The sequence below is a fragment of the Anarrhichthys ocellatus genome, unplaced genomic scaffold (genome assembly GCF_004355925.1).
Source record: "Anarrhichthys ocellatus isolate YVR2014 unplaced genomic scaffold, GSC_Weel_1.0 scaffold17, whole genome shotgun sequence".
Lineage (NCBI taxonomy): Eukaryota > Metazoa > Chordata > Actinopteri > Perciformes > Anarhichadidae > Anarrhichthys > Anarrhichthys ocellatus.
In genome coordinates, this window is record NW_022280047.1 from 6888099 (window position 1) to 6907995 (window position 19897).

At 42.7% G+C, this 19897-nt stretch overlaps 1 protein-coding gene across 2 annotated transcripts in view; it reads left to right on the top strand.

Moving 5' to 3' along the window:
- The window catches only part of ebf2 (EBF transcription factor 2), a 28695-nt gene extending 19846 nt beyond the window's left edge, over positions 1 to 8849 (top strand). For both annotated transcript variants that reach the window (XM_031856666.1, XM_031856667.1), the window contains exons 7-15: positions 2179 to 2260; positions 3789 to 3930; positions 5052 to 5182; positions 5359 to 5485; positions 5611 to 5699; positions 5804 to 5869; positions 6468 to 6642; positions 6739 to 6921; positions 7010 to 8849. In XM_031856666.1, the coding sequence (XP_031712526.1) occupies positions 2179 to 2260; positions 3789 to 3930; positions 5052 to 5182; positions 5359 to 5485; positions 5611 to 5699; positions 5804 to 5869; positions 6468 to 6642; positions 6739 to 6921; positions 7010 to 7236 (1222 nt within the window). In that variant the 3' untranslated portion in view covers positions 7237 to 8849. The remainder of the gene's footprint in view (positions 1 to 2178; positions 2261 to 3788; positions 3931 to 5051; positions 5183 to 5358; positions 5486 to 5610; positions 5700 to 5803; positions 5870 to 6467; positions 6643 to 6738; positions 6922 to 7009) is intronic.
- Positions 8850 to 19897: the final 11048 nt, after the last annotated feature.

Consider the following 19897-nt stretch of genomic DNA (forward strand, 5'->3'; position numbering starts at 1 on the left):
GGGTTTTTAGGAGGGGGGCAAAGGTGGGGGTGTCGGTGTATTAGGTTGTGCATGCATGCATGTGAATGTGTGTTTCTGTGTGTGCGAGGCATCTGGTGTCATACAAACAGGGAATGATGAGAAGAAGTCAACAAACAAGGTCAAGAACCCTCAGAAAGTGCACAAAGCCCGAGATGGATGTAGACAACCACTCAATTAGGGTTGTGATATCGCTATCTGAGGCTGCAAGCTTTATCATGTCAGTCAGTCAAATGAATGATGACTGCTGGTTAGATGAACATTGAGTAGCTGACAAGCAAGTGGCGAGGAAACGATTGTGGCTAAATCACAGCCAGACCATGGACATTAAACCCAAAAATGACTTACCTCCTTATAAATGACAGCTATAGCCTTTAGAATGAGCCATAATGTAAGAATCATTGCCCAGCATAAAACATACATAGAGCATAACCCTCAAAGGAGGTAGTCAAATGAAACAGAGCACTTTTGATGGTCTCTTTTCAGAGGGAGGAAACAAACCGTTTAACTTTCCTTGTGTAATGTACTCTACATATTGTGATATCATGCTAAACTGATACTGTCATGATGTCCAACAAGCACATGTAAAAAAGGACTGATGAGGGGAGAAATGGAAGAAGGAAATGGGAGAGGCACAAATGTGCACTTTGACATGTTTCCACCCAAAACGGAGGTCTAGTCCAGCTTTGAGTTTGGAGGTTCGAGCTCTCTGGTAAATTATAACCACCCTCTGCCAACAACAATATTGATTGTCCTCTGACAAAATAGCTCAAATCAAGAAATATTGGACACACTGTTGGAACCGAGAGCCCGTTTCAAGCCAGATCCTGTTCACCAGGGAGAAAGCTGGAGCGAGTGATGGAAGAATAGCGAGTTAAAGCTGACAGAATGAGAGAGAAAGATTAGTATTCGATGGGAGAGTTCAGGGCTGTGGGGCCAATATGAACTTCCTCTCCAAACAACCGCTCTCCATTAAGATGACTTATTTTTGCAGGGAGCACAGTGTGGGTGGCATTGGGGCGAAACCATGTAGCCCCAAACCGCTGTCTCCCTCTGCAGCGTTTCTCTTCAGCACTGTTGTTGTTTGTTTAATTGGAGCACTAATGGATGTGTTTTACATTGGCAAGACAGAGTACTGTTACTCGCAAAGTGAAGCGGACATCTGGTTTGAGGGCTAGATATTTGCCAATTGCCATAATTCTATCACTACGCCGCATCACTTCCAGGCTCATTCTTCTTATATTTAGCTTTAACACACATCTTCTGCCTCAAAAGATTTGTGTGAATCTTCATGGCTTCGTCTCCCTCTTTATATACACTTTCCTGCATCTCACCTTGCCAAGTCTCCCTTCTCGCTGTATTCCAGTGATGGAATGTGCTCTTGTTGTTGCCTTCTCCTTCCCATCGCTGTCTTCGCCTCTCAGCGTGGGGACTTTGGGATTGCGGCAGAGCTGCGTTGCCATGGCAGCGGGCCGTGTTGCCGAACTGTGCACACCTGGGATTTGGAGTCTCTCTCCGAAGTCTCCCTCTCTCCTATTTATTCCACCTTTCTCTCAGGTTTTCTTTGGTGTAGCAGAGGCTATCAGCACCCCGCTCTCTCTCTCAGCTTCTCTCAGTCTCCACAGCCTATCACCCTCAACAGTACACTCACATACGTAATGAGACACATATACTTGAAAACAAAAATTCATGTCCATACCAGTGCCTGTGCCTCTATCGCTACCGCTCTCTTTCCACCTCCTCATTTCACTTTCTCTGTAGTTGTCTCGACATCGTTCCCTCACCATTCCCATGTGGGGGTTCAAATACGGCATTGCGGGAAACCACGGTCCCCCGAGTCCGCTGGCATACATCACTGTCTCCAGTTTACTTTGAAACACAGCAGCACGTTTCACTGGACTGCGCTTCAGATTCTCATCACTTGATTTAAAGTGTAATAACATTGACTTTAATAGTGCGCTAAACAGCTCGGATTGATGTCAGAGCTGTAATCATATAGACACGCACACACACACACACACACCATACATAAGACCTGTCTCTGAAAAATAATGAATGTCTTCTTTGACTGCCAGTGTGGCAGGGTAGCACAATTCTTTCATGTGATTTTTTTTCTCGTTGCTGATGTACAAACATGTGTCCTCTTATTTACCTTTGCAGGTTTTTCTTGAAGTTTTTCCTAAAATGTAACCAGAATTGTCTGAAGACAGCAGGAAACCCGAGGGATATGAGGAGATTTCAGGTACGAAAAGACTGGGGAAAAGAATGCATGTGTGTGCTTGCGTGTGAGTGGGAAGCGGGAGGGTGGTGACACGTTGGACTGAATATGGGAATCAAATTATGTAAAAAAATATATTTTACAGTCTGCAAAACATACCCCCTTCATGCCCTCCATCTTAGTAGATGGAGACTTAATAATCAGTTTATTTTCTGTTCTAAGTATAGTTTATGTCACAAACTCTGGCATAGTAAAGCTCTGGGAAAGATTTCCCAATGGAAGACATAGAGGAGGGAGTAAGAGGTGAAAATCAAAAATCAATTAGGATTTCTGAGCGATGGAAAGACAAATGAAAGGAGTTTGATATGTGGGAGACTTGGTCGTTGGGGTGCAGGAAATAGGTTGAGGTGTTTCAGGAAGTTGTCAAGAATTGAGTGATTGGCTCCAGATGGAGGAGGTCATGCTCCGTGACCCAGGAAGTGGTCACAGGGGACACTCCCGCCCCACTTCCTCTGCCGTCTTTCAGCACCAGCGGCCCCTGTCTGGCATTCTCCTTCTCCCCGCAAACACTGCGTATACCTTCCCCTTCTTCATGCTCCCTCTGTCTTCCACAATGTTTGCTTTAACTCCTGCGATGTGACACATGCTGAGAAGTTATGAGCACACGGCCGCTCCAAGACTCTCATCTCTGGGTTAAAAGGTGATCAGAGCGGGACAGGAGTCTGCTGCGTGATCGATAATTTACAGTTATTTTCCTTTAGGTTCCCCTCACTTTCCACCGCCTATCACATATGCTTTTTCTCCTTTTCTGTCTCATGTTCCTTCACCTGCAAAATTACTGCCATGTGTTTATTGCGAAGGGAGTGCAAGGTTTTATCTTCGCTGTCTGATGTTGTAAAAATGCACATTATAAATAGTTATAGTTTACTATTTAATTGAAAATGACCTTTTCTCACTGACCCATTCCCTTTAACTCCCAAAAACATGTTCTTAAAAACACACTCAAACTCATCACTTTCAGAAATAGCATCACATCATCAACACTCTATCTCCAGAGAGAAAAACCTACAAGTATCCTCTCATTAATTATCTGTGTGTCATCCATGTGAGACAGATGTGGGAAGGGACACACACATGGTGCGGCCAGAAAATCAAATTAGGGCCACTATATATCATCCACTGCTTTAACGGCCGGCAAAAATGGGAGATCTGGTCCATATGTTTGGTGTCATCAAAGGATCAGGAGGAGACAGCGATGAGCCTGCTGCATGCTGTATGAATCAAAAAGTTAGGCAAGAGGCAGTGGAGAGGCCATATGGAGACCTGATGGAGGAGTGGAGGGGTGTGTGAGCAGTGTCATCACCAGAATGCCGACATATTATGAGAATCCCGGGGATGTCACATTACCTATTGAGAAATATTACTATCACCTGTGTGCTCAAACAGATTGTCGCTCAGGGACTTTGCTGTTGTAACCGGAGACTGTGACTCGCAGCGGGCTGTCTGAGTTGTGCACTCACACTCGTGTATCTTCCTCCTCTCCTTCTCTCAGGTGGTCTTGTCCAGCACTGTGAGTGTAGACGGCCACGTCCTAGCAGTGTCTGACAACATGTTCGTTCACAACAACTCAAAACACGGCCGGAAGGCCCGCAGACTGGAGCCAGGCGAGTCTGCCGAGAATACTATGGAATATGGTGAGACGCTGACACTGCAACACTACGATGTTACACCCCATTTATCTTTTTTTAAATTTTATTACATGTCTACTTCATCATTCACACTCAGAAACATACTAAGCAGGTACTTAAGTTCCTTAATGTCCATTTATAATCACCGTGATACATCAAACATAACCAGGGGTGCTACTGAGGTCATTAACTGAGCTAATTAATGCATTCATTAAGACACTTGATTCACAAAAAGCAGACGATAAAAAAAATTTAAAAAAAAAAATAAGATGGACTCTAACAATAATAATAACACATTTTATTTATAGAGCGCTTTTCAGAATACTCAAAGACACTTTACATTAAAATCATCATGTATAAAAGCTATACACTAAAAACATAAAACACACAATATTGGTCACACATTAAGAGCAGTTCTGAAAAGATGGGTTTTGATTGTTCCGGGGGGGGGGCAGCTATGGAGAAGGCTCTGTCATACTGGACTATATTTCAGAATAACTAACCTTGTTAAGTAGTATTAACGTGTTGATGTAATATCTCCACAGCAGCCAGCCTCAACATTAAAATACCCCGAACATATTTATGTATCAATAATTGTAATCCAATAATAACACGACTCTCAACGGTTTGATTTCCTGCATGTTAGTGCTTTAACTTTTAGTACATTTTGCCAATAATACTTCCATATTTTTACTTAAGTAAGCTTTAAGTGCAGGACAGAGTTTCTTTGCATCTGTTGTACTGCTACTTTTACTTAATTAAAGGATCTGAATACTTGTTCTACCACTGTGCCTGTGTACTCTACACTATTTTTCCCTGAAGTTTTATTCTATATGATTGCAGGTCGTGTGATTTTTAAGCTATACATGTGATATGGCTCTAACGCTCTTCTTCTACATGCAGCTTGTGTTATTCAAGGATAAAAGCCACATAGATAGAACTAAGTAGCCATGAAAAATGTTAGCTTTTAAATAAGCTTTTTAGTTCTGACATGAACAAAAACTGAAGAGCACTTTCAACACATTCCCCCTGAAACAGATTTGAATCATGCTCCATCCACTCTTATAACTGGTGTACATCCTAAATTGAAACCCTCGGAGTAACTCTTGCTTTGCTCTTCTTTCCAGCCACCCCGTGTATCAAAGCCATCAGTCCCAGTGAGGGCTGGACCACCGGCGGGGCGATGGTCATCGTCATCGGGGAGAACTTTTTTGACGGCCTGCAGGTGGTGTTTGGCAGCATGCTGGTGTGGAGTGAGGTAGGAATTGTCTCCAAAAGCATCTCACTAATGATGGTACAGTCTGAAGCGTATTTTGAAATGATATATATAGCATATAGCTTGTCTCATTATTTAAATGATTTATGGGCAGTCTACACAAATTCATTTGTTCATTTGTTGCTGTCTTGTGACATGATTTCCGTCCTGTTCCTCAGCTGATCACGCCACACGCTATCCGTGTCCAGACGCCTCCTCGACACATCCCCGGGGTCGTGGAGGTCACACTGTCTTATAAATCCAAACAGTTCTGCAAGGGAGCGCCTGGGCGCTTCATCTACACAGGTATTTAGACAACACACTGTGTGCTTTGTTTAGACTTCTCAATGGTGCCCAGGGTTTCAATGGTTTAAGGGTCTTAAGCATACGATTTGATTTGCAATACATGTTTCTCTTTTATTCTATTTCAGCCCTTAATGAGCCAACTATAGACTACGGTTTCCAGCGCCTTCAAAAGGTCATTCCTCGACATCCTGGTGACCCAGAGAAACTAGCCAAGGTTAGAGACTCCTAAATAAAAGATTGCTCATGATGTGTTTTCAAGAAACTGTGCATGCTACACTCTTACCAAGATATTAACGTAATCAATTCTGCTCTTTGCAGGAGATTCTCCTAAAGAGAGCAGCAGATCTTGTGGAGGCCCTCTACGGAAATCCACACAGTAATCAGGTAAACAGCAGCCACTTTGCTCCAATATCCCAAAGACTTTAAATGACAAATTGGTTTATTATACCGTACACAACATGCAGATATTTAAAAGGCTACACCAGTGATATGCATGTTTTAGCCAATTAAATATTAATTGTGTATACTCTACATTACTGCTGAACATTTTCCAAAGCATACCATAATTAATAAAATTCCTTCTTGTGAGGCAGCCACTGGTGTTCAGTCATTAACTTGCAGGGATTTAAAACCTGATTGAGATATAGGTAATCCATAATTGTGACTATTTAGAGGGCTGTATTTATTTGTCAGATCATAATTGTATGAAAATACAGTTCTGACCAGGGACTGTCTGAGAAGTTGTTCAGTGTTAGTGTATGAGGAAGCGGCAACAGCTGAGATTTGACTCTGCTGTCAAAAAGTGGAGTCTAATTGGACGTAGCTCAGACATACTCAGCTTTTTGTAATGCTCCCCTGTTTATAGATGTGTGAGTTTACACAGGTAACATCTTAACAGCATAAACAAAGTGCATCTGGCCTCTTTCTGTAAATGTGACACCGCAAGCCGCTGCTAATTTCTATGTCTTTGTATCTCCTGCAGGACATGCTGCTGAAACGTGCGGCGGACATTGCCGAGGCGCTGTACAGTGTTCCCCGTCCTCACAGTCAGCTGCAGGCGCTGCCCAGCTCACCAGCCCACGGCAGTGTCATGGGCCTGGGCTCCTATCCTTCTCAGTTAGGCGTCAGCATCGGGGACCATGGACAGAGCAGCCAAGGTGAGCAGAATAAGACATAAACCATTTAATACTTTCGGTTTTTTTTATCCCACTAATGAAGCTAAGTTTGACCCAACCTTTTCATTGTTACTTTAGGTTACATTAGAAATTCCAGCAGTTTGTCTCCAAGGGGTTACCCATCAGCCTCCACTCCTCAGCATTCAAGCTACGGGGGCAGCGGAGGAATGACTGGAGGCTATGGGACAGTTCCCATGACCAGTCTAGGAGTACCTGGCTCTCCTGGTTTCAGCAGTGCCTCTCCCACAGGCTCTCCCTACAGTAAGACCTTATAATAATCTACTGTATACTTTGCTGAGTCCGCTGTGATATTCAGACTTGAGACTGATTGTTGCTCTCTCTTCCACAGTAATGCCCTCCAGCCCCACTATACCAGGCAGCTCCAGCTCATCATCGTCTCTCTTGCCTTTCTCCTCTTTCCCGTCTGCTGCTAAACAGAAGAGTGCTTTTGCTCCTGTCCTCAGGCCCCAGGGCTCTCCCTCCCCTGCCTGCCCTGCCTCAGGGGGGAACAGCTTCAGAGGTAGCCATTCAACTCACTATCTGACCCCCCTGTCTGAGCTCACGAATGCAGTCTAACCCCCTGTACTAACCGCTCAAAAGCTTTGACTGAACAAGACAGAAAGAAAAGTTGCTGGATGTACAATAATGCAAGACCTGATTGATTAGAATCATAGATTTTGTATATTTTTTTCTCTCCAGCGATGACGGGCCTGGTTGTTCCCCCGATGTAGCAAAGCACCCACCCCAATCTACCCCAGACCACTGCTTCACTTAGCCCCTCTCTTGGCATTAAGAGGGAAGGGAGAACAGAAAATTGATCACTAGCGACCATGTTTAACTTTCCCTCCTGAGCCCCCCCCAACCTGCCATTTCTTAGTCCCTTTTTCATCCAAGTGGATGAAAAAGGATGGGGTACGATAACGTCCAAAGAACAGCCATCTACTTTAGAGGCAAAGCACATTACTTCACCCACAACTACAGACAGACAAAGCTCCTTAGCTAACAGCACCAGACTGGACCAGGTATCGCTGTGTGTGTGTGCGTGTGTGTGTGTGTGTGTGTGTGTGTGTCATGAAGCGTCCGCATTCTGAAAGGAAACAAAAGGAGAACTCGAGCTTCAAAAGCATCTGTATTTACCTCTGGCCTGCTATCACATGCAGTATCTGATTCTTCCAACAACCTGCCTAAACCTCGGCCAGAGGCGGACAACTCTGATATACCATGGCAGCACTGAGAAGCAGGGTGCTATTTGTCCGTGTATAGACACCTTAAATGGCATGAGTGTACAGTGTCTGTGAGTTAGCGACAGTTTTTTCTTTTTTTTGGAGTGGACTTTTTGATGACAATTTACATTCCAGAAAGATAGACCCTTTATTTTTTGTTCTGATCTCTACGGTTTTACAAGGGAGAACTCTTTGTCTCAAGGGTTATTACTAAAGGAATTCATATATTGATTTATTTAAGAACAAGCAATTTAACTTATTATAGTTAGTTTAGGGAATAATATAAACGTGTTTTTATAAAGTGGTCCTTTTCCAACTGTTAATGAAATTAAGTTGTCTCAACAATTGCTAATTAATTTGCGAAATGATCATAGGGAGTTGATTTTGTGGTGGAGAGGATAAACTCCGGCACACTTTTTGGAATAAAATGTCCCCAGTTTTCAGGTTCTTGCGTAACGAAATCGTAATGTTATGCCTGCATCTAAAGAAGGTTATTGTCCTTGTGTAAAGGAAAAATGTTAGTTAGCCTTATCCTTTTTAATTTCACTTATAATGCATGCTTTGTCACACCAACGCCCTGATATTATTTCATTCCCCATCCCAAATTTGAATTTGTATGACTATACGATTTTAGAGTTTCATTTTGAATGTCTCAACCCAATACAGGTCTCTAGTCACTATGCAGTACAGTAAATGAAAGCATACAACTGCTCAATTGAAAAGAACGAGGCGCATTAGGTGTTCAAGAACCCATATCATGCTGTTCTTACCCATTGATTTGTGTCATCACAACACAAACTTCATTCTCAGGACGTGAAAACAGAGAACACAAAGAGTAGATGACATTTGCAAATTTGTTTTTAGAGTTCGGTTATTTTATTTATTTAAAAAAAATATTAGCAATTTAATATTGTGTTTTTTTGAAGCCATCGTCCTTTGAAACGGTACACAAAATGGTGCAAATGTGATTTGTATATCTCAAGGTGTAATTATATTTTGTGCTCCAAATAAAATAAAATAAGTAAAAATGTCACTGATGTTGGTTTAAATTATTTTAGTTGCCTTGCATTGTGAATTGTCTTGGTGGTTACTTTATACATGTGTGCAGAAACTGTATTACACAAGTATGGTCAAACACACACACACACACACACACACACACACACACACACACACACACACACACACACACACACACACATGATTTTCTAGACGTTAAGGTTTTCCTACAAGGCTCAAAATCTCAGAGTTGGATCTATTTCTGACTGTGCCCGTCACCTGAGTGCTCGTGCAGCTTGCTACACTGTTTTGTATACATAGCTGATGAGCCGCAGCATCTTAATTGTGATGCGAGCGTTAAAGACTGAGTAGAGCATGTCAGGATAAACAACAACACCCCCCCATCTCTCTCCTCTTCAATAAGCCTGCTTCTCTCTGAGGACTGAGCCTCTGGGGGCCCAAGTGAGAACCACATGAGTCTCCCTCCAACATGGCCTCCTCCTCTATGTCTCTTTCTCTCTCTTAAAAACACACACACGCATACACACGCACACACACTCGCCTAGACATGTGCCTCACCACAGCCTTGTTGTTTCAGTCTTTGTTTGGTACTTCTTCATCTTGTCTTCCTTTCTCTCCTCTCTTGTGCTCCCCTTAAATGGCCCTTCTCTGCTAATGTAATTAGCACTGGTAGAGAAGGTCAGTTAATTACCCACTCTATTTTGATCGGGTAATTAATGTTATGCCAGGAAACAGCAACTGTTTCATTAACATAGCGCTCAAAGCAGTGAGGGGGCAGGGTAGCACCCAGTGGATGCCCGGCTGTGTGTGTGTGTGTGTGTGTGTGTGTGTGTGTGTATGATAGATGTATGGACAAACAGTGCATCAACAACTCAGCTCAGACACAGTGAGAGACAGGAGGACTTCAAACTACTGCTGACCCAGTCTGAGATCTGACCTCGACAGCAAGTCACTGTTTCTTTCTATGCTGTCTTTGTCACCATCAAGTGGCACATATCAAAAGAGCTCAGGCTGATGCCTCCTCCTCCTCCTCCTCCTCCTCCTCCTCCTCCTCCTCCTCATCTCGCTGTCTCTCCCTTTTGATATGCTGTTAATTTGACAAGTTAAAGTCAGCTTTGTTCCCAGCACCTCAGCATTCATCTTGCAGAGTGCTCCTTCTGCCCAGTGGTGCAAGAGCCATATGTTTTCTTCCACATGACTGTTTTGTTGTTGCTGTTGTTGAGGCTGTGGCGGCGCCATTTACCGTCATCTGATCACAGTTTGGATAAAGACGGGATGAGATGCCACCTGCCACCAAGTCGTTCCACATCACACTGCGTGCACAGCTTCAAAGGAGCATCTAGCTGCTGGGCACATGAGAGCACACACCATGTCATCTTTCATTATTGATACTGCTTAAGTACTGATGAGCTTCCATGTTTAAGTAACAGTATTGTTTTCCAAACAATAGAGGGAGCATATACAAAATACACCCTTCCTCCCTGGCCTCTCATGGGATGTGTTTGTGTTTATATACCCAATTAGCCCTCCGGCCACAGCATGGCCATGCATTAGGCTGACATTAGCCCCGGGTGTATGTAACGTCTGTGTGTGTGTGTGTGTGTGTGCGTGTGTGTGTGTGTGTGTGTGCGTGTGTATGTGTGTAAAATACAGTGCACCCCTTTCTCTTTTGAGGCGCAATTTCAGGGGTGTGCGTGCCTTATTAGGCAGACCAAGGCAGAGCTTGACAGAGATGGCCCACTGCTTTGTCAAATAGATTGGTAGATTGGCTTCCACACCCAGCCGGTGTCCTTTGCCTTTGGCCCGTCAGTAAAACCGGCATTGTTGCCCATTAGACCACTGGACCCCGATTCCTTTTTCCAAAATGAATCCCCCACCCTTTCTGCCATTCCCTTGGGTGTCAGTAGAGTGGGGTGGCAGATGGGACAGACACAGAGCTGCCCCATGGGACCCCCCGCCCCCCCCCCCCAACAAAATACACACACACACACACACACACACACACACACATGTAAACACACGCACAAGCACATACACATCTAGGTGCACACTCGCTCAGACATGCATGCATGCACATATGCATAAGTGCGCACACTCGGCACAGGCAGCAACACATAGACCCCCCCCCCAACAGAAACCTCATCTGTCAGCCTGCTGCTTTTGTCCAGACCACAGGAGTATGTTCTGTGAACACAGAGTGACGTCTCTGTCTCTGCCTCCCAATCTGTGCTCTGTGTACCTGTGTGTTTGTGAGTGAGGGAGACACACAACTGCAGAGAAACAGCTGCATGAGGTGAGAGGGAGAGAGGCTTGAGAGATTAAATATGTTCCTCCTTCTTCCTGATCGCTCGTTGACAACTTTATCCAACCTAACAAGTTTTTACTCATTTTCATCATGAGTTTACGTAGCCTACATTACAGTGAAGACACAGATAGGAATTGTATAAATTGCATACTTTTGGTTATAATTCAACACATAGATTAGTTGTACTCCTGTATGCATGTACAAATCATTAACAGCAATAGTCGTGTTGTCTGTTGTGCAAATATCCTGAAAATAACTTGGCATCCAAGTTATGCTTATGCACTGTGCTATACTCATTTTACTTACCTGTCTCTCTTATGGTTTCACTTTTTATTCAAGTCTTACCTGTCATGTTAGTAAATTTGCCCAACATCAGGATTATTCTAATAAAATATGCAGCATGCAGACTATAATGTAGGATAGTGTTTTTTGTCGGAAGGGAAGAGTTTTTATGTCACGATCTTTCTCCTCCTCTGGGTATAATATTGACAATTAGCCGGATTAGAGGAGTGTGGATGTAATTTGGGCCAAACGAAGGTATTGGCTGTTTGGTGTGAGGTGAGAAGGCCCCACACTGGTGATTAATTACAGCCAGGCCGCCTGACAGAGGTGGGAGCTCCCCCGGTGCTGTCTGCAGCCGACATGGAGGGAAACCCAGCCTGGCTAATTGACCCGGCTCCTGTAAGGCCATCCATCAAGCGTGGCCCGAGTGGCCCCGTAAGAAACACATTATTCAGAGGTAAGTTGGTTAACCAACTAGCGCTCCACCGTTCATTAATGGAGTTAGCGTCTCTCCTGTCTGTTTACGCGAGACAGCGCGTCGCGAAATGTGCGCTTCACCAAATCAAATCCAAAACCAAGCGTGTGGAAAGTTGTGTTTTGTTTTTCATCGTGGTTTCGAGTGATGTTTTCATGAGTTGAACACATTTTGGCCGCGAAGTATTCTACTACAGCCAAAGCCCAGAGTAAAGAGTAAACACGCCATTTTGAGTCTCATGTTTTTGGATCAGCGAGTCTTTCCCAACACGTTTTTAACAAGCGACAGAGCCTTGGTGCCGATGCAGTATTCTTGCTTTTAAATAGAAATATTTGAGGCAATCATTTAAGTTTTAAAACGTAATTTCAGTGATTTCCAACTGACATTAAGACTCAGCATTTATTAAACTCCCTTTTTGTAGAATAACCTGGACAGCAGTGAAGTCCTTATTTCCTCCTCAAGGTGGAGAAACCTGATGTATTTTAGCCATCCAGTCAAGAAAGAAACCTACAGCACCCTCGTCTTTAAATGTAGATGAGTGACCTTTTAGTCAAAGCTCCATCAAAAACAACCTTATAGTAATAAAACCAGATCAATCTAATGTGGCAAATAACCACTTTTTCTGATGGACTATAAATTCTGAATACATTACCATCAAAATTGCTGAAACCATTACAGTCCATTAGCATGAATGGTGACGGTCAGTCTCCTCTAATATGGGATTTCTTTTTATCTCTTTGGCAAACCTATAGGCTGAATAGGAGAGAGGGGCACAGCAGTGTCCAGATCAGCTGTCTGGGTGGTTAGGCTAAGGTGGAGAAGGCCTGAGGTCTCTGCTCTAAACGCCTGATCAGGGTCCACATGTGCTTTCACTTGACTTCCTCACCAAACATCCCTCCAGATATCTCACGAGAGAAGACATATGGAGACACGTATTAGAGGATGTTTTGGTGCAAGCAGGGAGGATTGACTTCTCATCCCCAGAAGGTGACTTATTGTACTGGAGTCTTTCCACAAATATCTGCCCCCCTCCTCCCTCCCTGTGAGTGTTGCAGAGAGTAATTGCTGCTGGGTCACATCTAGTTGTCACTGTTGACCCTTTGTCAATGAAGTTATAGCTCTGTGTGTGTGTGTGCACGTATCAGGGTTTCCACTTTGTATTGCTGGTCTTAACAGATGTGGTTTATCTTCAAACCAAATTGTATATTCAGACTTATAATAGCAACTTTTTTTCAGTTATTTTTTAAATTTCAGATAGTGCATCAGTGCTGTTTAAGCATGGTCTTCATTCATGCACAGCTTGATTCCTGTGTGTCTGAGGCAGCCCTATAGCGCCCCCTACTTGTAAAAGAGCATGTTTGTCTGTCTGTGTTCTTCACCAGAATAATAAGAGATGCAAACACACAGCATCTCTTTTTTTCTCTCTCTCAGCGGGATTTTGTTGTGAGCGCCTTCATTTGTGTATCCGTGTGTATAATTCTGTCACATCCGGTAGGCCAGTGGTTGCAACACTGTGACAACAACTACAAACAACCGTTTTATATGTCTCACTGTCCTCTGTATACCAGCGTGCATAAATATGCAGGAGGATATCTAATCAAATAAATCCATTCATTAGGAGAGCTGCTGGTATTTCTGCTTTTGCATTAATTACATAGTCATTACCATATCAATTAGAGAAATCAGAGATCATGTAATTAAGGTTTAACCAAAAGCACCTGCTGCCTCTGAGCTGTGTTGTGGTTTGTGTGAGTGTGCGTGCGTCACTCCTAATCTAATCTCTGGCCTTTGACAGGACTCCCCCTCATCAATCCTGAGCTGTCGGAATTCAGCTTCTTTTTGTGCGTGTTGTTTTTGTTTATAGGGGTGGTGGCGGTGTTTGGAGGGGCGGCATGCGAAATGTTGTCATGGCAATCAAATTGATTGGCAGTGATGCCTGATTTGAAAGGAAGAATAGGAGACAGGTGGAAGGAGGCGGGCTGTACATCTAAAGGAACAGATTGGGACAAAGTGAGGACTCGCTGGGTGTCGGGAGGGGAGTCCCTGTCTGTTTTGGCTCCGGTTGTACCTTGTAAAAGATAACCAGTAATTACTCTAACGGTCCACACAGACACTATTCTAGTTCTCTGGGGTTTCAGGGTTTGGAACAATACTGCCAGATGTTCTTGTATTTTGTTTTAATTTAACTAAACTAAATATAATATTTAACAATAAGTATTAATACGAACAAGTTCCAGAGGCTCCAGGGGGACAATGTGTGCAGGGAGTGTTTTGTAATGTTAGTTGGCCACATGTGAGGAAAAGATGGATGGAGCTGAGAGGAGGATGGAATAATTCTTTTAACGAAGGGGTCAGAGGAAGCCATGTGTAAGGAATCATGGGAAGAAAAATACACAGAGGAAAAGAGATGGAGAGGGGATGAGTGGAGGGGGGGGAGGGGGAATGACACCAGCCTCCGGCCTCCTCCTCCCCTGCACTTCCTGTTACATTTCCTTTCTTCTCTTAATTCTCCCTCTTTGCCCCGTTCACTCTCGTCAGTCTTACCTGTTTTCTTCATTAAGGTCACCTCTACATATACGTGCACACTGTGCCTGGTCAGTTAAGTTATTTTTACATGTTTTAGTGCATAAGCTTATAAATAAGACTTTACATTTCTGCTGACCATTTCCTGAAGCTTTAAGTTGTTGTTTTTTTGTCCAGGGAGCCATCACTTTATGAAACTGAACATTTAGTCACATTCTATTTATCTATTGTCAAAGTTACATTATTGTCATTTAGTGATGTAGATACAAAAAGACACTTTCAAAAACGTGTCCCTGGTTGGTACATTTGTAGTGGTTTATGAGTCCACCATCCCACTCATTACCCCACCATCCCACAGTTGGGATGTTTTAAATGCAAGAAATAGAAGTTCTCTATCTCAAGCTAGTGCCAAGTGTGTGCAAGTAGATTTTGACACTGTACAACCATGACAGCATTGGCTGTCTGGAGGATAAGTTACTGAAACGTGGTGTGCCTTTAGGAAAACTTTCACATTTAAATGTAACGTAATTCCATACAGTTGTGTGAAAAAGTGTTTGCCCCCTTCCTGATTTCTTATTTTTTTGCATGTTTGTCACACTTAAATGTTTCAGATCATCAAACTAATTTAAATATTAGACAAAGATAACACAAGTAAACACAAAATGCAGTTTTTAAATGAAGGTTTTTATTATTAAGGGGGAAAAACAATCCAAACCTACATGGCCCTGTGTGAAAAAGTGATTGCCCCCCCCTGTTAAAACATAAATTAACTGTGGTTTATCACATCTTTGGAAAGCTGAGTTCAATTTCTCTAGCCACACCCAGGCCTGATTACTGCCACACCTGTTCTCAATCAAGAAATCACTTAAATAGGACCTGCCTGACAAAGTGAGGTAGACCAAAAGATCCTCAAAAGCTAGACATCATGCTGCGATCCAAAGAAATTCAGGAACAAATGAGAAACAAAGTAATTGAGATCTATCAGTCTGGAAAAGGTTACAAAGCCATTTCTAAAGCTTTGGGACTCCAGCGAACCACAGTGAGAGCCATTATCCACAAATGGCGAAAACATGGAACAGTGGTGAACCTTCCCAGGAGTGGCCGGCCGACCAAAATTACCCCAAGAGCGCAGCGACGACTCATCCAAGAGGTCACAAAAGACCCCAGAACAACATCCAAAGAACTGCAGGCCTCACTTGCCTCAATTAAGGTCAGTGTTCATGACTCCACCATAAGAAAGAGACTGGGCAAAAATGGCCTGCATGGCAGAGTTCCAAGACGAAAACCACTGCTGAGCAAAAAGAACATAAAGGCTCGTCTCAGTTTTGCCAGAAAACATCTTGATGATCCCCAAGACTTTTGGGAAAATACTGACGAGTGTGGACTGACGAGACAAAAGTTGAACTTTTTGGAAGGTGTATGTCCCATTACATCTGGCATCTGGCGTAAAAGTAACACGGCATTTCAGAAAAGGAACATCATACCAACAGTAAAATATGGTGGTGGTAGTGTGATGGTCTGGGGCTGTTTTGCTGCTTCAGGACCTGGAAGACTTGCTGTGGTAAATGGAACCATGAATTCTGCTGTCTACCAACAAATCCTGAAGGAGAATGTCCGGCCATCTGTTCGTGACCTCAAGCTGAAGCGCACTTGGGTTCTGCAGCAGGACAATGATCCAAAACACACCAGCAAGTCCACCTCTGAATGGCTTAAGAAAAACAAAATGAAGACTTTGGAGTGGCCTAGTCAAAGTCCCGACCTGAATCCGATTGAGATGCTGTGGCATGACCTTAAAAAGGCGGTTCATGCTCAAACCCTCCAATGTGGCTGAATTACAACAATTCTGCAAAGATGAGTGGGCCAAAATTCCTCTACAGCGCTGTAAAAGACTCATTGCCAGTTATCACAAACGCTTGATTGCAGTTGTTGCTGCTAAGGGTGGCCCAACCAGTTATTAGGTTTAGGGGGCAATCACTTTTTCACACAGGGCCATGTAGGTTTGGATTTTTTTTCCCCCTTAATAATAAAAACCTTCATTTAAAAACTGCATTTTGTGTTTATTTGTGTTATCTTTGTCTAGTATTTAAATTTGTTTGATGATCTGAAACATTTAAGTGTGACAAACATGCAAAGAAATCAGGAAGGGGGCAAACACTTTTTCACACAACTGTAAATAGTGAATGGATTTAAAACATCCACCAGTATGGTTTATTCAAGAAATGAAAAGCTGTTTCATTGTTTGGATTTTAAAAAGTCCATTGCTTGTATTAGATTGACAGTAACACTGGCCCTCCAGATCTTGTTCCCTGATTGGATGCCCTTCGTGTTCACATCATCTCCCCTGTGTGTGCCAGCTAAGAATCAAGGTAGTAAATATTTTCCCCCTCCTTGTGACATTCCTTTATCCTTACATCCTATACATCCCCGTTGTGGTTCAGTGCTGTGAAACACACTGGTTCTCTACATTATTGACTTTAATTTATAACAAGTCTTTTTAATTGATTAGCTCGACAAAATAGAGATTACAAAATAAATGATGTGTTGGACAAAAATAGTATGTGACCAAATTAGTACGACATAAAGACATTAAACCACAGCATTTTGCATTTCTTACATTCCATTAATCAGCCTTTTTTTAAAATCCTAAAGGGTTTTTCTTGGGACATACGTTAAGTTGGACGACCAGTGACAAGAAAACAATAAAGAAGAAATGAAGACACAGTTGTTCCATAACAAATGTTTGAATTCCATCAATCGCCTCTCGTAGTATTTCTACCCATTAGCAGATTATCAATCAGAGAGGTTCAGACAGACTCACTCAGAGTTATCCATTGATCAGAGCCTTGTTGTATTCAGAAGTCATGTGCACTATGACACCACTAGATGGCAGAAGTAAACTGGATAAACAGTCTGTCCCTCAGCGGTTGCCGCTTCATGTTTTTGACAATCACACTCTTCAAATGTATCCTCTGAATGTTCCACCATTGGTCAGGCACCATGTGGAATTTGTATTTTGGGCACTACAAGCTGAGTCACTTGTCAAAGTTTTTTTTTTTTTTTTTTCCTCTGAACTTCTCTCCAGAGATCTTAAATCCCATACTGTAGTTTGTTTACATAATGAGAGATGAAATAGTGGCACCTATACAAACTGGGTTTTCACAGACAGTTTGCCTGCTCTGCTCAACCTACAGCTGTTGTACTTGATAGAGGGCTGTTTCTGTTGTTCGTGGTCAGAGAGACTCTCCAAAATGGTTTACAAAGACGAGGGATTTCAAGCTGAGCCTCTTTTTGTAACTGATCAGGGAAATGCTGCAAACTCATCACATCTCTCCCTTACAGTAAACAGATAGTGGCAGTTATGCAATTGTTTTTTCAAAGGAGATATTTGCACATCCAACCATCTCCGATGCAGGTTCGTTGGAGAGTATCAGTCTTGAGAGAAGAATATTTAGAACACTGCTCTTGCTTGGCATCACAATTTATTGATCATACTGACATTTGGCTTCGTCGAGAGTGTTTTACACAATTATTATAACGTTGATCTTAAATAGATATTGCTCCGCCCACTCTGTTTGCATTGGTTTGGGACAGTTATCCTCCTGTGGGAGTGTCTCTCAATAATTGACAGCGACGTGTACAATCTGCCAGATTATGTTTCACATATAGGAACAATAATATTAAAAGAAGAGAGTTAGACACCAAAACACACTTAAATTACAGAAATTGCATTATTGAAGAACAAAAACATCGGCCTTGCAGCTTTCAAAAGTCATTCAAAGTGGTGTAATATTATGCACTACTTGCATCTTGAGTATCATAAGTAGGTTTATAAAATCCCCAAAAAACCTTAGAGCATTACATGCCATGGTATCTCAATGTTCAATCTTCTGGGGGGGACAGAGTTTGCAACTTAAATATCCAGTATGCTTCTCTACTGTTAAGTATTTCATTGATGTTGACATCTCTCTCCGGCAGAGTCACCTTTTAATGTAAATTTACTGACCCAAGCGGTGGAGTCCATCAGCATTGGCAGTGTAAAGGCTCACAGCTGACTTAAAATAGTAGACGGCGTGTTAGAGCCATTATAAACCCATTACATTTGGTAAGAAATGTCAATATTAACACCAGCATTAATGTCTTTCATCACAGTACAGTCCATAATTTAAAACCACAAGACAAGTGTGCAGTACCTCTTTTAATCTGTGGCAGTTGGAGGTAAAGGTTGCACTAAAAGTAATGGTGTGTTTCTTTTTCTGTATTAAACACTCTTAACAAATATCCAGAGGAACCGAAATGTTAGTGATGCTGAGCAAGAGCTTTCTTCGGGATCTTTTTATCTCAAGACTCAAGTGATGTAATTGTTAGTCACTGGACAAAATCCCCTAAAATGGCCAGTTGAGAACAAAGTATGGCTTTGCCTTCGCACTGCTGTGCTGAGCTCTGACAGATCCTCACAACAGCAGTGATTGTCAATCTGCCTAAGGCCATTGCCATTCCCAGTTGGTGTGTCAGTGAAATTCACTGCTGACTCGGCGGCTTTGAAACTACTCTGAACTGCTGTTCACACCACCGAGCCGGTGATGGTGGTATATTTACACTGAACTCTGATCTACATACTTCCCTAGAATACAGAGCCAAATCAGATGAGGTGGCAGGCTGCCTGAGCCACGACACAGTTTGGACACGAAGCTTAACCCTTGGTCTGTTACCTGCCATATGGCTTTCCCAATCAGTGTTCTCTCTGCTGGTGCAGTGCCAGCAGAAAGAGAGAGGGAGGGAGAGGGAGAGATCTTTCCAAAGGAGCGTTTCAGGTCTCCGAGCTAACCTGCTCTATCCTGCCTTCATGCTTTACTAGCCAAGTGTCAGGAGGGGAAGGATGACTGCAAAATGTCCACCAGACACTGCACTTGCTGAGGGTGTACAAAATAACAATGACGCGGTGCAATACAGGACTGAGTGGCAAACCTGCAACAAATATTAGTTTTGTGAACTTTAGTACATTCAGATTAAGTTGACTCTTTGTCAGAGACTTGTTGATTCAACTTTATGGTCATTTGGTCATTTAGTTTGACTTGTTGTATTGGATTGCATTACGCTCATAATAGATGTTGTCATAATTCTCACCTCCTGTATGGATGTAGACCGTAGCTTATCAAGCTAAGTCTGTCTTGATGAACTGGGCTTAAACAGAAATACTTTTACATATATGACACATTGCATTCAGTTGTTTTGTATCAATTCTCTTTCAGTTAGTTTTTTTTAAATGTTGTTTAGACAATATAATGTTAGAAAAAATTGTAACAAAAGAAAGAGAGCCCATTCCATCTTTTCCCAAGAAGACATCTTCAATTTGTTTAATGTTTGATTGTCCAAACCCCCCAAATTCTCTATTTCTAATGATATGAACCG